This window comes from Phyllobates terribilis, unplaced genomic scaffold (assembly GCF_046119375.1).
Source record: "Phyllobates terribilis strain yellow unplaced genomic scaffold, ASM4611937v1 Scaffold_12__6_contigs__length_324123572, whole genome shotgun sequence".
Classification (NCBI taxonomy): Eukaryota; Metazoa; Chordata; class Amphibia; order Anura; family Dendrobatidae; genus Phyllobates; species Phyllobates terribilis.
This window is the reverse complement of record NW_027362772.1, coordinates 252,514,293-252,526,745: the sequence shown is the minus strand read 5'-3', so window position 1 is coordinate 252,526,745 and position 12,453 is coordinate 252,514,293. Positions and strand designations below refer to the sequence as shown.

The window sequence follows — 12,453 nt, the reverse complement described above, 5'->3', positions numbered from 1 at the left end:
ACAACATCAATGTTGAATGTGCCAGGAAACAAAGAGCCTGTGAAAGCCAAACAGTGCAAATTTTTTTAATCAAACCCAACTGAAAAAATATTTTTTTAGCCCCAAGTGAAAAAAAATGGCTCCAAAGATGGACAAATCCTTTAACAGAAATTGCATAGAGTCAGTCTTGGAGGAAAGCAGTGGTTGGTTTACACTTTTGTTTCTTTTCTTTTTCGTGATCCCTTGTATCTCAGCTTCAGAACCATCACTGATCTCTTTGACATGTCAAAAGTTTTTTTGAAATTACATTTCCATTTTAATTAGCTAGTTGTGGAAAGAAGTCGTTAGCTAAATAATGAACACTCCCAATGATGGAGGCAATCAGGATTGGGAAGTAGTCTACCCAACGAGAGGCTTTGGCTACGTCCAATTCTCATGACCAACAAATGGGTTGTCATGCTTGAAAAATGAAATGATATTATACGTATGTGAACAAAAACTAAAATTTCCTAATGCCAGTCAAGCAGCATTAGTATTGTAGTCTCCATGTTGTCTTTCCCACAAAATCAATTCTGACTCTTATAAGGTTTCCATGATTTGGTGTTTCAAACATATCTGTTTAAAGATCTGAAGCCTTCGGACCAACAATTTACTTCCACAGTAATAAGAATAAATGTCATTCTTCTAAGCTTAAAGTGGTTTTAAAGCAATTATCCTTATCTCAGAGAAAGAATAATGGAGATTCCTCCTTGGAAATTGTAGAGGTTAATGACCTTGACATAAGATCTTTTACTTTGTGGTCTAAATACTTTGGTTTTGTTAAATGAAAAACTGGAGGTGAGTCGAAGAAGAAGAATCATGTGTTTTCAGATCATACCTACATTTTGGACTACATTAAGTCCTGTATGTATTTTGAGGGGTTCGGGTAACACAACCATAGATCCTGGATTTATCAGTGAGTATAGTAAAGAGGGGACTCCAATATTTAAAAACCAAATGAGGCCCTATTATGTCGTTGGGTTTCGATACCCAAGGGGCCATGTGGTTTTACCTCCTATCTGGACCTTACACAACCTCTGGTCCAAAGCCCTATACACTTTTTTGCCAACAATGCAGTTTTTGTTGTTGACCGGGGTCAGACCCCACCGATCCGATACAGATGACCTATCCTAAGGATAAGTAATTGACATCATGAGCCTGGACAGCCCCTTTAAGGTTCATTTATGTTGTGTACATGCACATTGAATGGAAAATAGAAGCACAAAAATGGAAATTGACTTAGGCATTGAACTGGAAGTTACTGATGACCCAGTGATAAGACTCCTTGAAATGGCCTACAGCCTCTCCGGAGTGAGTTCACTAAAGCACCCCCCCATAACACATTGGACCAAGGTTCGTGCGACAGTCTAATATGTATGGGAACCCCCACAATTGATTGTCAGAGGAGTTTAGGATCTAGGATGTTCTATTTCGGACTGCCCATCCTTTTGTTCTTCCTGAGATAAGCTGGCAAGTCAGATGAGATAGCTGTTGGCCAAATGAACGATCGGCCTTCGGCCACCTAACTTGCATTGGGTGGCTTTAGACTAAAATATTAGAAACCATTACATAGATAAAAGTATTTTTCTAGACATTAGGAAACAGTTTGAGTAAATTCACCCTTGATAGTCTGGATATTTAGTTGGCCTGGCTTTTTTCCTTCCGACTTAAAATGATGGACTGATCGTATATCCTACTGGGGAGACACATTGTCACCATCCAGCAGCCTGTAGTGCCCAAATAACTTGGACATTAAACGGCAACCAGCAAAATTATGTAAATAGTTATGGAATAAATGGAATAAATAACCCCAAAAAAATTAAAAATGGGATCGGAAAGAACTAGAAAAATTATTCAACCTTTCATCTGTGAAATTGTTATATTATATTACTTCTTTAATAAAGTGGAACTTATGATTTATGGTTACCATCTCTTTAGGAGAACAGGCAACACAACCCTCAAACAGATGCCTCCATTCTAGTTCTAGGAAACCAAGACTCATAGAGAGACAAAAAGTGAAAGATGGAGTCTACACCAGGCAAACTAGACCCTCATTCACTCATTCTTTTGGACCACCTAAAAGGAGAATTTATCAGTTTTTATTCACGTTTAATACAGTGAAACTGAATCTTCTCCAAAAGTCCACCTCTTATCTAGACTATATAGTGTAAGAGGGCCACCCAGATCAGCCTTTTAAAAGACAATTGTTCAATGTATTTTAATCATTTTCGGCACAAAGTTTCACTGCATTGTGGTTCTGGAAAAAAACAATCTTTAAAATCTGGAATATATAAAAACATCTGGAATCTGTCTGAAAAAGAGCAGCAAAAGTCCCAATGGAGTGGTGGAGCGACACGTTTTTTTCAGACCCCTGTTGTCGTGTTCCAGTGGTCAGATTCTCATCGATCCGCACATGATCACTTATCCTGTAGATAGGAGATAACTTTCAATTAATTAATTAATAGGTATTGTACGTTTTTCTCAGTCAGTGGGACAAACACTATTGTTCCTTTCTAACAATCTAATATGTATTAATATTAATTTGCTACATTTATTAAATACTCCATTATTTATTTGAGCACTATTTATTTGAGCACTGTATGTTGGCATTGTTTGAGCTCTGTCTGGTGGTATTATTTGAGCAGTATATTGTGGTATTATTTGAGCACTATATGGTGGTACTATTTGAGCATTATATGGTGGTACTATTTGACCACTATATGTCAGTACCATTTGAACACTATTTGGTGGTGTTTTTGAGCACTGTATGTTGGTACTATCTGAGCACTGCAAGTCAGTATTATTTGATCACTGTATGGTGGAATTATATGAGTACTATGTGATGGCATTATTTGAACATTATATGTTGGTACCATTAGAGCACTATATGATGGTATTTTAGCACTATATGGTGGTGTTTTTTGAGCACTGTATGTCGGTATTGGAGTACTGTATTTTGGTATTATTTGAGCACTGTATGTTGGTATTTAAGCACTGTGTGTCGGTATTATTTGATCACTGTATGTCAGTACTATTTGATCACCATGTTGAAATTATTTGGTCACTATATGGTGATGTTGTTTGAGCACTGTATGTTGGTACTATCTGAGCACTGTAAGTCAGTATTAATTGATCAACATATGTTGGTACTATTTCAGCACTATATGGTGGTATTTGAGGACTATATGGTGGTGTTTTTCTAGCACTGCATGTTGGTATTATTTGAGCACTGTATGTTGGTATTATTTGAACACTATATGTTGGTATTATTTGAGCACTGTATGATGGCATTTCAGCACTGTATGTCAATATTTGAGCACTATATGATGGCATTATTTGATCAATATATGTTAGTACTATTTGAGCACTATATGGTGGTATTTGAGCACTATATGGTGTTTTTTTTAGCACTGTATGTTGGTATTATTTGAGCACTGTATGTCGGTATTTCAGCACTGTACGTTGGTATTATTTGAGCACTATATGGTGGTGTTTTTTGAGCACTGTATGTCGGGATTATTTGAGCACTATTTGGTTTACGGCTTATGCACTCAATATTATATCAAGTTCGAGATACATTGTGACGACATTGTATAGCATCGGTAACATACATGGAAATGTTATTCATGGGTAGCACACTTTATAGCACTTATAACTGGGAACTGTATAGCATGGATATTTGAACACTGTATGACTCTATAAAACATGGTGGGTGCCCAAACAGAAGGTACCACATTGGGCATCATCCTAGTTAAGGCTGTCTTGTCTGCTCTATTGGCTGGTATTGCTGGACCTGTATGGACTATGTGTGCTGCCATATGATGCCACGGCACAATATTCTTCCATTGAATCAATGCTTCTATAGAAAAATACTGATACAGATACTAGGAAATAGAGAGATACTACCGTATCTGGCTGCTTTTCCATTTTTTTTTATGAAATAACACAATAAAAACACCATAAATGCCCCGTGTTAAACCGGCCTGATAATGTACGCTCCCCTCTAAAAGAACATAACAGATGCCGCGCTGTCAAGATTTGTTACTGGAAGCATTTGCCTATAGAAAGAGGAGCAGTAGTTAAAAATCAGGCATTATCCAGCAGACTAAGCACAGATCCCGAAGCCCTGTACCCAAATATGTCCCCTCATTTATCTATATTGTCAAGAATGTTTTCATCGGAAATGTGAAAAGCCGTCATAAGAAGAGACATTATCTGCTTGATGAGCGTGCCGATGTGAGCAGCGATGGCCGCAGATGTGCACACAGCTCCTCCTATCAGCCGCAGCCACACACTACATCCACGCTATAGCACAGTTCGGGGGGGGAGGTAGATTTAGTTGCATCGTCTCCGATCACGGCCACTTGTCTGTACTGGAATTCTCCAGAGCGGCCTCTCACTGAGGCTAATGAGAAACTAATAGACTTTTAATGGGATTTAAGAAAGAAAAAAAAAAAGAAGGAAAAGAGGTAACAAGAGGTAACAAGTGTCCTATAATTGTAACTATTGTCAGCCTGCGTATCAACGTCTCATTAAAATCATCACCGGCTGGATGGTAATTTATACTTCCTTCCATTTATTCTTAGAATCTTGAGGAACTATAATTAGAAATGATCTTCTCCAAGGTGGTGGGGTCTCAAGAGAGGAACATCTCCTCATCCCTTCCCTGGTTAGAAATAAGATACTAAATATATCTTTATAGAATATTCTTCCTAAAAAAATCCAAATACGTCAATAATGCAATGGAAAATGTGAAAAAGCTTGAGTAGGTCAATTGTCATTTAAGAAGCTGGGAAAGAGGACGTGCAACCCAAGTGTAGGGTCAGACTGGCCCAACAAGGATCCTCTGATCGGTTCAGGACTGACACAATAATGGGCCCAACAGTTCCAGCAGAACACAACCACATTAAGAGACAATCAGCACAAAACAGAAGAGATCTATTTTAGACAGGTCCACCTGAGGCTCCTCAGTGGGTCAAGACTCTTACAGACCTCTGATGAAGCACATTGTGCGAAACGCTCATCTGGCTGGGTATCTTGACTTCCCCCTTACCTCTTGTTGGTATTATTATATATGTACATGGTTTCACTATATTTGTACTGTCATTAGTATGGCTGCCACTACAGACTATTAGATCTACACTTGCTATTTACTCCATACTTTCTGCACTTGCATATATGTATTTTTGTCCCTAGTGTCACTTATTAATATGTTTTAGGGTGATATTTGGTCATAGTCATGCTTTCTTTAGTGGGTTGTTTTACGTATTTGCATGAGACCCTGCATAGGATTTTTTTTCTGGACTACATTGATGTTATTATTGAAGTTCTGGTACCCTAATGCAAAACCTGTAACTCCTACCAGGTGTCACTTGCCATAAATATGTAATTTTTCTACCTGGTGTAAATGCCATTGTTCTCCTCACGCTGGCGTTGTTTTTCTTTTGTTCCTGAGATATGGCCTCCTCTTCCCTGTATGTAAATCTACTCATTTTATCAAAGTGGGAGTGGTCCTCAAGAAGACGCCCACGCGAAACAGTTGAGGATCACGCCCACTTGGTTAAAAAGACTGGATTTTCATATGGGGATATATTTCAGGAACAGAGAGATTTAGGAAAAAAAGGAAAAACAAGGAGAACGGTGGATTTACACCAGTTAAAAAAAAATTACATATTTATGGCAAGTGATAGGTCCTTTTCAACAAAAGGATCTATCTTAGGTACCAAGGTGTATCTGCTACCCCTGTACAACCTAATATAGACCATGCTAGCATATCCAGGGGGTTTCCAGAAAAGGCGACATCTCCAGGACTCCTAGAAAAATTAGGAAATCTTCTTGGCCCCACCAAAACTTTTCTAAAAGAAGCATGTCTAGAAAGTTTATTGTGTGGGCACAGGGACGCTCCATTATTAGATGGAGCCTGAACATCCAAAAGTACATTAATGAAGGCATGGAAGAGTCGTAAAGTGTGGAATCGGAGTGGGAATGGTAAAAATAATTTGTTATCATCTTTCGTAAGAACCTCTATAAAAGTTGACTGCATGGGTCAAAGCGGAAAACCACTGCAAATGCTGGCTCCTACTTGAGTGGATGGGATTTCAACCGCCCGTGCCAATCAAAGGACATCTCCAGTGTGATCAGATGACGGAGTTAAACAGGTGGGATAACCCTTCTAACCAAGCATGGGCATATGCTCTGGCATGGTGAGCTCCCAACAAAAAGATGTCCCCATTTTCCTGACATGACAGGAGGACCTTGTATGTTCACAAATGGTTTATTTCTTGCATGGGCCAAAGATGAGTAGAATTTGGAGACTTGGCTGATAGGATGTGGGTACGGTACAAAATGCGCTTTAACTAAATTGTTGTTACTGTCAAACACAATCAATGTCACGGGGGATTCCTGTTACTTTTAAGACATTTGTGGCCTCAGGAATCGAAACACATCCTGACATCTTCAAGAAACTCTTGATGACAAGTCCTCCTGGGCACAGTCTGATTTCTTGAAGTTGTTTTTTGGAGATGATCCTACGAACGTGGAAATTCTTATATAATGATGTGAGAATGGCAGGAATTAAAGAGATATTTGACCCTAGAAAATGTTCATCACAATTAGACGAAGGGTGAAGAAACCTAAAACTTCTGTTCTTTATCTCATACTTGGTAAGAGTCTCGAATTTTGAGCTAAGGCTCAACTTCTTTTTTCTCTCTGTATCTGACTGTTTTCTCCATCGAAATCATTGGACAACTTAAAAAGTGGATCCTGCGGATTTCAGCACGACCAGTCCGCCATCTCCCCAACAGATAATGTTAGGGGAGAGAAGGATCGGACATATTGAATTTAAACACCCGATCCTTTTGCATTCTTTGGAGACAATCTGCCGCCAGCGGTGTCTGGCCACCGCTTACTTCCTTGTATCAGTAAAATGCATCTGTAGCCAAATGTGCATGTGCATGGGGCAGGGTTTGTGCAGAATTAACATGACCAGCTTCTTTTATTTCCTTTTGGAGACTTTTTTTTCATTATGGGTATATTCGCACACTGCAGATTCGTTATAAAGAAATCCAGTGACTTTCCAATTCATTTGATTTAGGCTCACAAAAATCAATGTGGTGCCACAGAAACATATGAAAAAAATATGATTTCCACTACAAAAATGCAACAAAAAGAGTCAGTGTGAACACAACCTAAATCTGCATCAAAATTTTCATGCAAAACCTGCAGATTTTTACAGTGGATATGTCAGGGATGTAAACTCACGGTCTGTGTAAATCCACTTGAAGGCCAATTTTAAAAATCCGACGTTCACCGTGGGCAGGGCCGGCGTCAGCACCCGGGCAAATGCCGGGGCCCTGAGCAGGCAGGGGGGCCCACTGACGGTCGCGAACCCCGCTGGGCTATGGGCGGAGGAGAGCGGTGTCAGCGCCCGCCCTTCTCCCCCGCTTGCTCAGGGCCCCGGCAGCCGGATACTTACCTCTCCCCGTGCCTCCGCAGATCAGCTGTCTTCCTGCTCTGCGCTCCCTGTGACGTCTCAGGTCAGAGGGTGCGGTGACGTCTTTACACCGCGCCCTCCCCTGAGCCGTCACAGGGAGCGCTGAGCGGGAAGACGCCGACAACGCTGGAGTTCGGACCCGAGCAGTGGGCAGCAGGCAGCGGGTAGCAGGCAGCAGGTAGCAGGTAGCAGGTGAGGAGAAGGGAGGTGAGTATTTGATTTTTTTTTTTTAATGTATGGAGGCATGGGGCAGTATAAAGAGAAGGGCGGGGGGCATCCTGCATGGGGCATTATAAAGAGAGGGGGGGACATCCTGCATGGGGCATTATAAAGAGAGGGGGGGACATCCTGCATGGGGCATTATAAAGAGGGGGGGGGCATCCTGCATGGGGCATTATAAAGAGAGGGGGGGACATCCTGCATGGGGCATTATAAGGTGGGGAACAGCCTGCATGGGGTATTATAAAGGGGGGGGCAGCCTGCATAGTGCATTATGTGGGGGGGAACAGCCTGCATGGAGCATTATAAGGGGGGGGCCTGTATGGGGCATTATGTGGGGGGTAACAGCCTGCATGGAGCATTATAAGGGGGGGACAGCCTGTATGGGGCATTATGTGGGGGGTAACAGCCTGCATGCAGCATTATATGGGGGCCAGTATCCTGTATGGAGCGTTATAAGGGGACCGGTATCCTGTATGGAGCGTTATAAGGGGACCGGTATCCTGTATGGAGCGTTATATGGGGGCCAGTATTCTGTATGGAGTTTAATAAGGGGACCAGTATCCTGTATGGAGCGTTATATAGGGGCCAGTATTCCGTATGGAGCCTTATATGGGGGCCAGTATCCTGTATGGAGTTTTATAAGGGGACCAGTATCCTGTATGGAGCGTTATATGGGGGCCAGTATCCTGTATGGAGCTTTATAAGGGGACCAGTATCCTGTATGGAGCGTTATATGGGGGCCAGTATTCTGTATGGAGCCTTATATGGGGGCCAGTATTCCGTATGGAGCCTTATATGGAGGCCAGTATTCCGTATGGAGCCTTATATGGGGGCCAGTATTCCGTATGGGGCCTTATATGGGGGCCAGTATTCCTTATGGGGCATTATATGGGGGCCAGTATTCCGTATGGGGCCTTATATGGGGGCCACTATTCCGTATGAAGCGTTATATGGGGGCCAGTATTCTGTATGGAGCCTTATATGGGGGCCAGTATTCTGTGTGGAGCGATTCACCGGTTTCTGAGCTATTGTGGAATTTACAATAGATATCACTCATGTAATGTAAGAAGTGAAATCTTTGCATTGTACTATATATATATATATATATATATATATATATATATATATATATATATTTCTCCGCCGTATCTCTGCATCATGAATCGTGGTATGTGTTAAAGGGGCCCACTGAGACTCTTTCGCCCGGGGCCCAGAAAAACCTGGAGCCGGCCCTGACCGTGGGAATATGTCCGAACCGGCCGCAGGTCTCCTATTCAACAGCCTCAAAAGCATCTGAGGTTGTTGAGTTCGGGTCAGAAGATTCACGGCCAGTCCGGACACAGTTGTCCTAACTCAGTCCGTGAAAAGTTGGATGTGTAAAACCGGTCTATGCCTTGTTGACCTCATTAGTGTGCCGTTTTCACCCATTCCTTTCCAGTTCCCACATTTTATTGGAACCACTGATGAGGAATTGAAAACATAACCCACAAGTGTTTCAAATACAAGAACCAGAGCTGTAACACAATTTACCACAAAAGTCCCAAAAAACTAACTCTTTGGCACAAAAACATTGAATAGCAGACAACCAACAGCTGAAAAAACTAAGATGAAGGATCGAGGACCCCCAAACTCAATGACGTACTTCACTACATTACCTTCAGCCATATTCTAATGATTACCAATAGAGATGGGATAAGCAATTATAAATTTTATGCTGGACCTTTTTGATGGCCTAAGGTTTTGTTCACGATAATGTCATGGCATCCATTAATAACAGAGTTATAGTAACTATAATGGAGCCGGTGGACTCCACTGACTTATAATGGGGTTTGCAGGTTTTCCATAAGGGTCATAGGGACATTCTGCAAAATAACAGTGTTTACTATCTCAGGACCGTCCAGATCCTCCAGGGACATGCTCAAGTATATCTGATGACCTGACATATTACGTGGATGGTTGGATCTATCTTTCCTCTAAACTGTCCAGTCTTATATACTAATTTCTCACTGAGTCAAAATTTCACTCGTTGTAAAAAGTAATTTTCTTTAATGGGGGCCGTGATATCTTTATACAAATATAACGTATTTGCAGACTCTAAATAAAATAAACCTTCACTCAATAGAGCTAAATGAGGAGAGATTCACTACCATTTTATCTTCCGTCAGACATCCCCTTTAAGAAAGGGTTAAGATGGCCATACACATACACAGTAAAATAAATATTGGCTGAGTTTTTGGAATTTGGTGGGATCAGCGGATCATCTAGTGTGTATGGTGGTCACCAATCCAGTGCTTCCCGGAGTATTTTGCTTTTTATTTTTTTCAAATCCGCCATACAGTTCCAGAGATATGGGTCTCTTTATTTAGCGCTAATTGTTATGGTCTTTATAAGGAGGCATGGCTCATATGGTAATTATGCACAGCAGCCTAAAGACACGCCCCAGAGTATCTGTGAGCCACGCCCCTTTGTAAAGACCAAAGAATAAGCATTAAATATAAAGGCACATATCTCTGAAACCATATAGCGGATTTACAAAAGAAAAACAAAAAAGGGAATACTCAGGAGAGCAGAATAAAACAGGAGCAAAAACTGGATACATTTGACTTGGTGACAGGTCCCCTTTAATTACTGATGATAATAGTATTGTTGCTAGAAAAATTACCTTTTAATCTATTTGCTAACTAGGTCACAAGAGCCCTTCTGTTGGTCTTCAGCCTGGAAAGTGCTTTGGCTGTAGAATCGCATATCTTCCCCTTTTCTTGATTGATAGTATCACCGCTGCCTAGCATCATCATGTCCACCCCTGAAACTCTGCGCATGCGTGATATATTCTCAAGACGGAGCATGCGCATTAAGCAGGCAGATGTGGGCATCTGATTCATGAACTATTGACAAATTTTCTACATCATCCTTTCCAATCTTCTGACGAGCCAAGAAGGGCACTTCATGCCGCCACTAAACACACTGTTAAAACTTTTCCCCAATCGCCATTCCTCCTTTTCAGGCCATGCCCCCTATATGCCTCCTCCCTGTCCCCTCTACATCTCTTCCACCCCTTCCAAAGAAGAAACCTTCCAAAAAGCGTTGTTTTCCTGTTAGGTTTCGGGATGACTTGGCCAACTCTTTAGGGATTCTAAGAGGTCTTTGCTTTCTCTTTTTGGTAACGTTGTCACATTTGATCTATGTAACTCAAATCATTAATACGTGTGATCAACTGAAAGAGGTAGTCCAGGATTATAAAACCATGGCTGCCTTCTCCCAGAAATGGTCAGACACCGCGCCAAGGGTTGGGACTGGCATTGAAGCTCAGCTCTACTGAAGGAAATTAGTGCTGAGCTACTGAACCACATACAATTGATGGACAGGTAAAGGGTCTTTTTTGGGAAGTCATGTTTTTACCACCTTGGACAACCTCTATATGATACGAGTGACACCTTTTTTGACTTGACCACAATATTCGAGTTTAGCCTTAACAAAGACACAATAAATTTATTCTGCTTCTTACGGAGCAGCACAACAGGAAAATTCTTATGTCTTATCTAGGTCGGCGTAACTGTGATCAACTCATAGAATACAACCAAACCAGAGCCACAAGAAAGAAAGTTAAAACAAGATATTAAAACTGTTTAATTATTGAGAAAATCTCAAAAACATTACCATTATGTGGGAAGTAGACCCATGTCATAGGGCTTTCTGTTTCACCTGCGTTAGTCATGTTGGCCAATCTTGAAAATTGCTGCCACTGGGTCAGTTCAGAGATAACCAGAAATAATGAGTAAATCATGAACTTACCATATCGTCTACTGGTCCTCCATGCTCTGACAGCATAATGTAGAACCCCGTCCATCCAGACCAAGAACCAGCTTATACAAAATCCTAACAAGAGTCCCAGCATCAGGTCAATCTCCTGCTTAGTTACATTGTCGGTGACAAAGTAATTCTCTGATGAGTCCACCACTGACTGGTCTCCGTCGTACGGGATGACATAGTGAACGTGGTACCTGGAAGAGTGGTTGGGTTGAGAAAGAAAAATCCATGGTTAGATCAGTATAAATAGAATGAAAATGGTCTTATTAATTAATGAGCTCAATGAGAAGAACTTTAGGAGAACAATTGAATGGGTTTTTCCATAGGACATGTCAATTAGATATGTCACATGGATCAGATTGAGAGTTGGGTCAAAGAGATGGGTTCTATCAGAAGAATGAATAGATGTAGCCATTGGCCTCGTGAATGTGAAAAGTTCTGACTTGTTGTGAGAAATCCCATTTACCCTTCAAGCTACTTACCCAACAGAAGAAAGCAGTGATGTGGTAAAATAGGACGCTGGATTACAACGAGAATGGAAAAAGTAAAGCGTTCGAACACAGATATCATCGTCAAGAGATTTTCATTATAAATGACTATTGATAGCATGGCCTCCAGCACAAGTAACCTACAGACAAACTCATCTGTAGTTCCCTAGATGTTCCCTCTTCATGAGTTTGCCATTTTAAATTTTTTTTTTCCTTTTTTTTCCTTTTACCCTCTGGCCCAACTTTTAAGAATTTAAGCCATTGAATTAAGGCAATAGATAGGGGAAACCATTATTTAGTAAGTTGTAGACAAAACTTTTCGACTTTCAAACACTTAAATCATTTACCGTATGTTCTCCTTGACAGAACTTACAAGAAAGTTACGATCGTCAAAGAAGCACTCCCATCAAAATTTTTATCCTCTTA

At 41.0% G+C, this 12,453-nt stretch overlaps 1 protein-coding gene across 2 annotated transcripts in view; it reads right to left on the bottom strand.

Moving 5' to 3' along the window:
• TMEM240 (transmembrane protein 240) overlaps positions 1-12,453 on the bottom strand; it is an 86,174-nt gene that overhangs the window by 21,039 nt on the left and 52,682 nt on the right. For both annotated transcript variants that reach the window (XM_073656833.1, XM_073656834.1), the window contains exon 3: positions 11,525-11,733. In XM_073656833.1, coding sequence (XP_073512934.1) covers positions 11,525-11,733 — 209 coding nt within the window. The remainder of the gene's footprint in view (positions 1-11,524; positions 11,734-12,453) is intronic.